A 10,807-nucleotide genomic window follows, 5' to 3' on the forward strand; every position below is an offset into this window, starting at 1 on the left:
GTCCAAAGTCAAAATCAGTCATTTTGGCCTCCGACAGCCAGCAGCCTCAAAATTTGACTCGAAAGTTCAGGCAAAAACAGCCCAAAAATCACAAAATTCACAAAAAATAGCGCGAAAATAACGACGAGCCGTATTCGGGTTACTTTTTGAGGGTCCAAACGACAAAATCATGGACAACTCAGGAAAACAAAGTTGTAGTACTCCAAAAATACTATAACTCCTCCATATAGAGTTTTTCAAAATTCCTTTTGGAATACCCTCAAAAACATGTTGCGAAATAGGGAAACAATTCTCGAAATTTTTTCCGTCTTGAGACTGATGGAAAATAGGTTTTAGGATCTCCTCTTCCATCTGGGAAGTTAGCATATGCTTTTTTCAAAAAATTATCTCTAAGGTCGTTCACATACGTATAGCGCCTAAGTTATTTAGGGTGAACGGATACCCATTTGACCCAACGAAGAGTACGCCAAGCCTCTTGAGGCTATAATGGGCTTTGGGAGAATATAAAAAGCAAAAAAAAAAACATGTGGTTGCTCATTAAGGAGCATTTAGGCACTCTAACATGGCCACGATAGAGGGATTGCCGGGGATCACACAAGGCCTGAACCCAATGGCTGTCATCTTCGAGCCATTGAGATCTATGTCGCAAATGCACCTCCCGATACCATTGGCTATTCCTATAGCTGGTGTGTCATCGGGTTTTACACTCCCTATCACTTCGATCCCACCAGGCTTTGGTCCCTTAACATTCCTGCAAATGCTATAAGTACCAACCCTTTCCTAGATGCCCACACCCTGGACATACTAACTAGTCTAAGAAGGGGGGTAGCCCAAGGACTCAGTGAGTCTCTCCCAACAACAAGAGCACTCACATACGGCCTTATAGTGACTCATACAGAAATACGACCGTACAAATTTCTAAAATTATGGGCAAATACGACGGAACAACAGACCCTATTTAATTCATTCAAATGTTTGAACAGAGATGTGAAGCCTTTGGAAATCCAGACTGTCCCACCAAGGTACATGCGTCGAACCTGTGCTTAGAGGGAAAAGCTTTTCGATGTTTCATCACATTGATGCCTGCGAGCGATCAAGACCAACTTCAAAACCTTGAAATCAGTCTTTATACATTGCTTTTCTCCAGACAAGGTGATCGGTGGAGTGCAGCAATAGAACTCTATTCAATTGAGCATTAACCAAATGAATCCATTAGAGATTTTATCCTTCGGATAAAACTCTTGAACTCACGTTGTGAGTCATGGGAAAAATTAAACGATGTTCAATTGAACAGATGTTTCATGATGGGCTTGAAGAATAACATCTTACACAACTTGATCATTGTATCCAATCCGGAAACATTCGATCAATGTTGTAAAGAAGCAATACGTTTAGATAACAACATGCTGGAAGAAGATGATCATGCTATGAGGTGTTCCTCATTTAAAACAAGTGAAGCAATGGCAAAAGAAACTTGGAATTGACATTCCCCGAACTCTATGTAGCCTTGCTTAAAACCTTCCAATCAACATCTCTAAGAGAGGATGAGAACCTTCAAAACTAGACATCCTTAATGCCTCTACAAGAAGTGAGGAATGAAATGCCTTGTGTTGAGTGCAATCACTATACGACCATCCCAATCCCCATTATGCATACAAGGCACCTGTTCTTCTATACTGCATATATTGTAAGACCTTTGACCACGATACTAAAAAGTGTCCCGCTTCATCTACAATTCACTCAAAACCTCCATCTCTCATGCACCAAACAGAAACAATACAAAGGGTAGAAACTTCACAGGAAGCAATTAATCGAACTTTAGTGTTTCTATTCTTGTGGACCTCACAAGGTGGCAGACTGCACAGTTTGGAATACTTCCATGCTGCCCATAGTCACTGGCACCTTGCGATCCATGTGTGAATGATGTGGCATTGGACACATGTTCCAGGATTGCCCAAGACGAGTTGCGTCAATGTAACTTGTCTCGCAAAATACAACTCTTAATATCTTAAGTGTACAAAACAGGCAATTGTCCATGGTGCCCTTGAATGTGCTTACACGTTTACAAGCCAAGGCACGAGAAACAGTAAAAAGGAATGCAAAAGACAATACCTCAACATGGGTAGAAGAACATGCTTTAAAACAAAATCTAAAACAGAAAACAAAACCTTCTAAAACCAAGAAAAACAAGGGACAACAAACTATCGAAACCAAGGTTGAATTAGGCAGGGAAAAGGAGCCTATAGAGGACATAATCCCAAAAGAGCTAAAATCTATACATGATGTAGAAGTATCCATCTCGAAGACCACCACACAAACCACAAAACCCATATGTGCAACACAGGATACAAAAGCCTGAAAGAAAATTTGATCTCATCGCATGGATAAACATAATGAAAAACTGACAAACCAAAGAAAGTCATAAAATGAAACAAGTTCTAGTACGTCACTAAGTGAGGATGAAACAAGTTCTTACTCTTCACTCAGTGTACCACATAGACCAATCAAGAAACTAGAACCCACCCAACCACCCCAAATGTATAATAATGATCACATGACATATGTGGAACACAAAAAGCAAGCTCAAGAGAGCATGCTTAGCTTGGTTGAATGTCTTACAGGGTCACGCCGATTGTGATTGAGCCTCATAATGCCAATCCTAAAACAGCAACCAAAATACAAAGCCCAGAGGAATATCGCTTTTCCTTTCAAGAGGAAGACATACTCTCTACAAAAGAGTCATTGGAGACAGATTGCACAAACTATATACTTGTGAAGTACGTGAGAAATTCGATAATTCCCTTACAAGATTAAAAAAGTCTCTCAAAACCTCATTTGGAGAAATGCTCTTCTCTCATGGTGAAGCTAGCATAACATCCGCACTAGCACCTTTAATTGCTCTACCTGGGTTAGTGGAGAAGCAGCTACTTGTAGCTCAAGGCTACTATGAAGGTGCCAATCAAATTTGGGTGCATTGATAGTCAAAGCCTCTTTCTCAATGCAACACTCGGAGGCCAAGGAAGAAGAAAAGTACTCTCCACAACACGTCCACAAAAACCTATACGAGTTCCTCAAAGAACTCAACCAAGTCAACAAGTGTGGGTACCAAAAACACTACCGCCGCACGCACAAGGATACTACCAAAGAAATACCAAAGCTTGGGTACCCAAGCGCATAACAAAGTCCCCTAAGCTTGCACAAAGAAGGAAGCCTCAGCACAAAGCACATCGGCCACTAGTTTATAATGTTCATCAAAGATGGGTGCCTGTGCATGTGCTTCAACAACAAGGATACTATCATGGTAATTCCATCATATGGTTGCCAAAATCTCATCACTGCCAAAATCGAACAATGTGAAGAAAACCTCATCACTCACTGACTTCAACCCTAATAGCTTCACCTAAAGTTTGACAAGAATGGAGGCCTAAGAAACAACAAGCAAATCACTCAACCACTCTCGTGCATTGAGCACCAATACAAGAGCTTGTGTGTTCAAGCAAACAATCAGCAGTCTTCTCTACTGCCTCGACAACATTTGAGCAATAAATTCAAGAATTAATACCCATGCCTACAATAGAGACTTATGAGTGCATCAAGAACAAAATAACAATGCTCTTATCACCCCTCTGGATGTGAGAAATAAGTGCACAAGAACCTGTTGCTCACAAGTCATGACCTAGCTGTCCCATAAAATCAATTAAAATAAAAAAACCTTCGAGGTCAAAACCTGCAACTTCACGAGATCAGGGCCTGTGGCTTCACAGAATTCCATCTCACGGCGTGCACTTTCATGGAAACACCATTTCACGGGATTAACTTTCATGGGTTTAGGCCATTTCACGAAATATCCCTTAACGGCCAAAAATTGGAGAACAATTGCACCAAAGCCTCACCATCAACAACTTCCAAGTATATCTTTGAATGAGGGGTGCCATGGTGAGCAAAAGCCCGATCAATGGTACAACCCATCGCCTGGAATTTTCCTTCAAATTACAAACCTCTCCAAATGACGCCACCATCTTCACAAATCAATGATCTTCAATCTTTAGTGAAGATATCTATATTAGCCTCGCAAGTCGATGTAATTTTTCCAATTCTTACCAACAAATGGCTAATTCAACACAAAGCAGTTCAATAAGAGTCTATATGACTCAATTCTTGTACTTCATGTAAATATGCTTCATAAGAGCACTTAAATATATATAAAAATATAAAAAGCACATGGACAGAAGAAGACAGGAACAAGTCCTACTCAACAACATTTGACAAGAACCCTGTCACACAAAGGAACATCATCAAAGGCCAGTTTTCTCAAATGATGAATGTCACAATGAATCAAATGAGGAACTGAGAATCACCATCTCGTTCTGATGATTAAGTCTGCGTTCCTCTCTCGTCTCTCCCATTATTAACATCTCTTAACATCCCCACTAACATAAATTCCATGTAACATTGCTTATGATTACCAAAAACAAAGTGAGCAAACAATTTAAAAAAAACATGCTCACACAAATATAAAAATGTAATCATTCGCAAAAAACCCCACCCCCCACCTCGTTAGGAATTCCTAATAAATCACTAACCTCTTCATTCATTAACTAGCTTTTCTTATTCCTTCCTCTCCGGAGGAACAAAGACCATTGAATGTCACTCAACATCAAAACCATCAACAAAGCTTGATCATTCTCCCCACACAAAGGTCTGCAACGCGATCACGAGGATGCGATGGCCATTAGGAAGGGAGGAATATTAACCCAATTCTAGGGTTAACAAGATCTACCGCCATTATCTTACATCAAGGAGTTACGATAGATACACCAAAGGGTCATACATTCAAGATATGAAGCAATAGTGTCCAAAGCTATAACTTGGACAGGTACCCGTATAATGGTGTGACGGAGTATTATAGCAATTTTCACTTCAAGAGTGTGTGGTAACAAGTTAGGATGAAGTCCTAAGTGATGTACCTCATGGTTATATTATGAGAGTAGTCATTATAATAGCATTAGACCTCTTATGAACCTAAAGTGCCCGGCCAGTTACAATTTAAGTGAGTGTGAACACTTATGGCCATGTATAAGCGAATTTCTCTCATAATACAATATACTCTCCCATTGTGCAATTGAGTCTTGCTCTTGCTAATCCTCTTACTAATCTCTCTCCCTAATGCATGCTAGTGAGTGTGTGATTGAAAGGAGGTGAGAGGAGGGACGAGTACCCATAGTGCAACGCGACGGTGTGGCAATGCTTACGGGAGGCACGGTAGAATTGCTTCTCAAAGAGTTGTAGAGTTTGGAGACCTCAAGGGTCACGAGCTCCACCATTGGAAAGATCCTCCTCATCACGACAATTGCAATTCACCAGGTAATCTCTTTTTGGATGTGTTTCAAGGAAGATTAGGGTGAGCTATAACAGCCTCACTCTTTCTCATGTGAACAAACCCTAGGATGGTAGAGAACAAGGTCAAAGAGCCATATGTGGCTATTTATAAGGACCAAACGTGGACATTGCTCCAAACTAATGTCTTTTTTAACTCTTTTAGTTTGACCAAGCAAAAGGAGTGTGATGAAAGAAACAAACCTCAGGCCAAAAAAAGAAGAAGAAACTCTTTTTTTGTTTGATCGAGCAAAGGATGTATTGTGCCAAGGAATGGTGACAGCAGAAAGAAAGGGAAATGGTGAGGGAACCTCGGCAAGGAAGTGGAGTGAACACTAAATAAGGTAAATATATATTAAAAATCCCCTCTTATCCCTTGGACTCACCAACTTGTTTCAATAGTTGGGGACTTGGCAGTTGGGAATTGTGGGGGCAACACTCATTGAGGCTATAAGCAAATCCCAAAACAAAAAGAGAATATATATACATTTTTATTTTTCCTTGAAGCTTGAAAAATTGGGTGCACGTTTTTGTTTAGGGAGAGAGCTGTAAAGTAGAGAGAGATTGAAAAGAATCCTGTGAATGAGAGAGACAGAGAGAGAACTCTGTGTGTTAAGAGCTGTGAACTAGAGAGAGAGAGAGAGGATCTACTGTAAACTAGAGAGAGAGAGATTGCATGTGAACTAAGAGGGTCAAGAGCTGTAAACTAGAGAGAGAGAGAGAGAGAGGATCTACTGTAAACTAGCGAGAGAGAGAGAGAGAGAGAGAGAGAGAGAGAGAGATTGCACGCAGCTGCAACGAAAGCATCATTCAATTGTAAAAAATCTTAACTCAACCCGAAGAAACGGAGTTGCCGGAGCCTGCTTTGCCTTTGATTTCGCTTCTCTTTAGACGCCATAGCTGCAGCTCAAAAACGGTGTTTATCTCACACCAACACAATCCAGTTGAGATTCTCTCTCTCCCTCTCTCTCTCTCTCTCTCTCTCTCCCCGTTTGTTGCCACCGAAATTTCTGCAAGAGGAAACTGTGCATGAATTGAAACACGCCTTCTGTGCCCACAACGGGGAAGTGTCTTCCCTTGTTGCTGCTCAGAGTTTCCTCAAGGGGAAAGTATTGCGCTTGGCTTTTCTTGTTGCACTAACAGATTTTCACAAAGTCCAGCCTGACATAAACGATGGCTTTCTTCAGAGTTTTGAAAGGGAAACTCTGCAAGGCCCTAACGCAGCCCTTCTTGTTGCCTCAGTAGTTTCCATTACAGGAAAGTTTGCATGACCAGCTTCTAGAAAGAAGCCTTTTGCCTAACTGACTGAATGTTGATACAAAACAGCTTGGCCTCTCTCTTCCCTCCGCAAGAAGCTTTTCTGCCTTCCATTTTCTGCAAAGTATTTCTCCTCATCTTGTTGTCATTACAGCACATTTATACTTTAGCTTGTCGTGGCTCTATCAAAGCTATGGTGGACCTGCAAGATGGCAATGGTAGAAGCGTTGTTTCCGGCTGCAAAACTAGGCTCAAACAAGTGCAGGAGTTGGTAACTTTGGCCACTTCCGATGCGGCCAAGGTGAAGGTCTTCACCGGTAGATGGAGCACCATACGCAGGAAACTGGAACAGCTTCCATCACTGCTCTTAAAGCTTGAAGACAGCTCCGGCTCCATCAACAATGACCTGTGCAACGAGCTCCTGCAGAACATTGTCAAAGGCTTGGTAGAAACAAGGGATCTGGCCGAAAGATGCATTGAAGAAGCTTTTGGAGGCAAACTTCAGATGCAGAGCAGCCTTGATGCCCTCGCCATGAAGCTTGGGTTGCATGTGCAGGAGTGTGAGCTCCTTGTAAAGAGCGGGGTCGGGAGGGATTGTCCTCCAGCCCGGACATTCTCGGGTGGAGCCAGCAAAGAAAGTGTCAAATGGACTGTAAGGGATTTGCTGGCCCGTGTGCAGATTGGGAGCTTAGAGTCCAAGCAGAAGGCTTTGGAGGCCCTTGTGGAGCTCATGGATGAAGATGACAAAAATGTGTTGGTTGTAGCAGGTGAAGAGGGAGGGGTACCAACCCTGGTGCACCTGCTAGATGCTGGGGTGACTAGGTTAAGAGAGAAGGCCACAGCTGCGGTGCATCGGCTTGCACAAACCGACAGCGCCTGTGCGCAGCTTCTTGCCACGGAGGGCGCCCTTGCACCTCTTGTACGGCTTTTGGAGTCAGGGAGCCCATTTGCAAAGGAGAAAGCGGCCTCAGTGCTCAAGAACCTCACCTGCACCTCAGAGAATGCTCGCCTGGTCTCGGGGCATGGTGGAATTCCGGCATTGCTTGCAATCTGCCAAACTGGAACCCCTGCTGCACAGGCAGCAGCTGCAGGTGCTGTTAGGAACCTTTCCAGCTTACCAGAAGTCAGACAAATTGTGGCAGAGGAAGGCACAATACCTGTGCTGATTGGGCTTATCAATTCCGGAACAGTCTTTGCACAAGAGTATGCATGTGATGGGCTCCAGATCTTGTCTTCCTCAGATGAACACCTCAGACAGGAGATTATAAGAGAAGGTGCCATTCAATCTCTACTCGTGTACTATGATACGACACGATCTCCGAAGGGTAAGGAAGTTTCCATGGGAGCTCTCAGCAACCTTGCGGCCTCGGGAGCCAATGTGAAAGAGTTGCTAACTGCTGGCTTCCTTCCTAGGCTTGTAGCAGCCCTCAGAAATGGCCTCTTGACCGAGCAACAATCAGCTGCCTCTGCAGTTTGTCATCTTGCAAGATCAGTAGACCTCCGGAAAACTCTCTGTGAGGCAGGCTGTGTTCCACCGCTTGTTAGGATGCTGGAAGGCAAGACAAGTAATGCCCAAGATTTGGCTGCACAGGCTATTTTCCATCTTATTCTTGTGGACAGCAATCGCAGGGCTTTCTGCGAGGAGGAGAGAAGCATCTGGAGGATGGTTCAGCTGCTGGATCCGAGCAACCAGAGAGTTGCCAAGAAGTACCCCATCTCTGCTCTCGTGTGTCTGGTGGGGAAGAAGAAGTGCAGAAAGCAAATGGTTGCTGCAGGCGCTTGTGGCTACCTCACAAAACTGGCTGAACTCGAAACTCCTGGTGCCAAGGAACTCCTGGAACGGCTTGAAGGCAGCAAAATGTGGAGCCTGTTCAGGGTTTAGAACCCCCACGCATCAAGAGAACGTCTCTGTTCAAGAGGCATAATTTCTTTCATAGCCATGTCCACCTCCCAAGACATGACTGATCTCGTGGTAGCTGGTTCAACGTTCATCTCTCTCTGCACATCTCTCTGTTGTATTATGTCACGCATTAATCTTTTAAATAATCTAGAATTTAAGTGTGAATAAATCTTTTATAAGCCATTGCTCACAACTATCTTTTCATACATTATCCAAAGTCTTTGCATTATCATTCAAAGTTATTTACTTATTTATTTTTCGTCATGGCATCCTCACATACTCTATGGAAACTTGAAAGACTAACTTGCACAAGCCATAGTACATGGGCCGTATGGATGGACTCATCCATTGTTCTGAGTTGTGAAAATATGTGGACTGATCTACTCCATGTTCCGTACCTGATATACTACCAAATTCACTTGCACGCACCTCCCTTGGAATCTTAACGATTCTAAAGCTCGCTCAAATATAATTCTTAATCTTGGGGATACACATTAGGCAAATTTATGCAAGTATTGAGGAAGAAGAGGAGAAAATAGTCCAAAAAAAAAAAGAACAGGAGAAAATAGAAGAAGAAGAAACCAATGACAATGATGACAATCACTTCGATTATTTTAAGCTCTAAATTATTCTCATGTAGGCAAAATGGACTAAGGTGAAGACCTTGGGATTGTAGCTAGCCACTATGCAAGTGTAAAGACCAATAAAGTGCTCGTGGCCCAAGAATTTGTGTTGCAGTCCATGATGAAGCATTAACCTATGGGAATGTTAGAGAGCTCTATGTGAGCACACAACTAACCAAGCTAGTGATCCAAGGATGACAAAGCTTCGCATGAGAGTGTGGATAGAGTTGTTGAGATATCGAGCTCAACTAGGGTTACGAGACGAGTGGCGGACATTGATGAGTCATGACCCACTTGGGTGATAGCCTCCACACTTATACCATTGGAATGGTTGGTGAGATTATGGTTGATATGTTGCCTTGTGAATGACAAGTTGTGTAACAGCCACTTTGGAGTACTAGAGTATGGCATAGTTATAGCATCGGTTCATATAGTTGGGTTCACAATATGGACCGACCATTGCATGTTATTGTAGGAGAGTACTTTCCCTTTATGTATGAACTCTTATCTTTTAGTTATATGGTTATAAAGAAGAGAAGAAGATAGAATAAAATTCAACCATCCATCTGTCTCTTGTGTCTTGCACTCTCTTGTGTGTGTGTTTTCTTGTTGCAAGGAACTTAAGCTCTCCCTCTCCTCTGTATTCTCTTTATTGTATTAGACCTCTAGTTCGTGTGAGAGATAAGGAGGCAAGAACAAGCAAGGAAGGAAGCGGTACATGGGTAAGAGCATCATCATCTCTTCCCTTTCTTGTTTAGGTACAAAACCCCCTTGATAGCTTCGAGAGCTACACATCTCTGATTGAGGAGATGTCTTCATAGGCTTGGAGATGTCTGTGTGGTGTGCAGTATTTTGTATTACAGTTTTATACTTTGCACTGAAGTTTTGCGACGAGCTTTGCTTTTCGGGCACGTTTCGATCTTCGTTCTGTCTCACTGTAAGGTATTTTCGGCAGTTTCAAGAAGTTATGGCACTTAACTATCTCTGGTCGAAATCTGGTTATTGTAATGCAATAGTGCATTTTGGGAGTGTAGACAATGTTTGCACATGTATTATTGATATTGGGTGTATATACATGTACTCTGGTCAGATCTGGTGACATACAGGTTGTGCTGGAGTACCGACAGTCACAGAAGATACTGTTGTATTACAGATTGCATACAGAAATTGTCTGTTTATTATAGGTTTATGATTGTTGTAGGCAAATATGTCTGACGGACTCAATCAGATTGTTAATAAGAGAAGTTAGACAAGAACAACTTCCATGCTTGGAAGTTCAGAATGACCAATTTCTTAATGGGTAAAGGATTTTGGGACTATGTCGAAGGAGACAATGAGGAGCCTCCAAAGTTGTCTGAAGAGAATGCCACTCCAGTATATATAAAGGTATTCAAGGATTGGAATGAGGGTGGAAGAAAAGTCATGTATTGGCTTTCTATTAGTGTCACAAACATAATGATAGGACACATACATGATGTAGAATGACATTAAAAGTGGAAAGTTATAGTAAGGCAACTATACATCATCTAGTAAATAGGGCGGTGATGATAGAAGTGAGCAATTGTTTGTGATGCAGCACATGCTCAGTTTCATAACAGGAGATATGTCAAGATCTCAAGATATATGGTATGTGGATTCTGGTGCCTCTAAC

At 42.3% G+C, this 10,807-nt stretch overlaps 1 protein-coding gene across 1 annotated transcript; it reads left to right on the forward strand.

Moving 5' to 3' along the window:
- Positions 1-6,727: 6,727 nt before the first annotated feature.
- LOC147611955 (uncharacterized) lies at positions 6,728-8,682 on the forward strand. The gene has a single exon (XM_086784240.1). The coding sequence runs from the start codon at positions 6,827-6,829 to the stop codon at positions 8,513-8,515; it is 1,689 nt and encodes a 562-aa protein (XP_086640366.1). The 5' UTR covers positions 6,728-6,826; the 3' UTR covers positions 8,516-8,682.
- Positions 8,683-10,807: the final 2,125 nt, after the last annotated feature.

Source organism: Cibotium barometz, chromosome 46, assembly GCF_041138505.1.
Source record: "Cibotium barometz isolate CiBa-2024 chromosome 46, ASM4113850v1, whole genome shotgun sequence".
Lineage (NCBI taxonomy): Eukaryota > Viridiplantae > Streptophyta > Polypodiopsida > Cyatheales > Cibotiaceae > Cibotium > Cibotium barometz.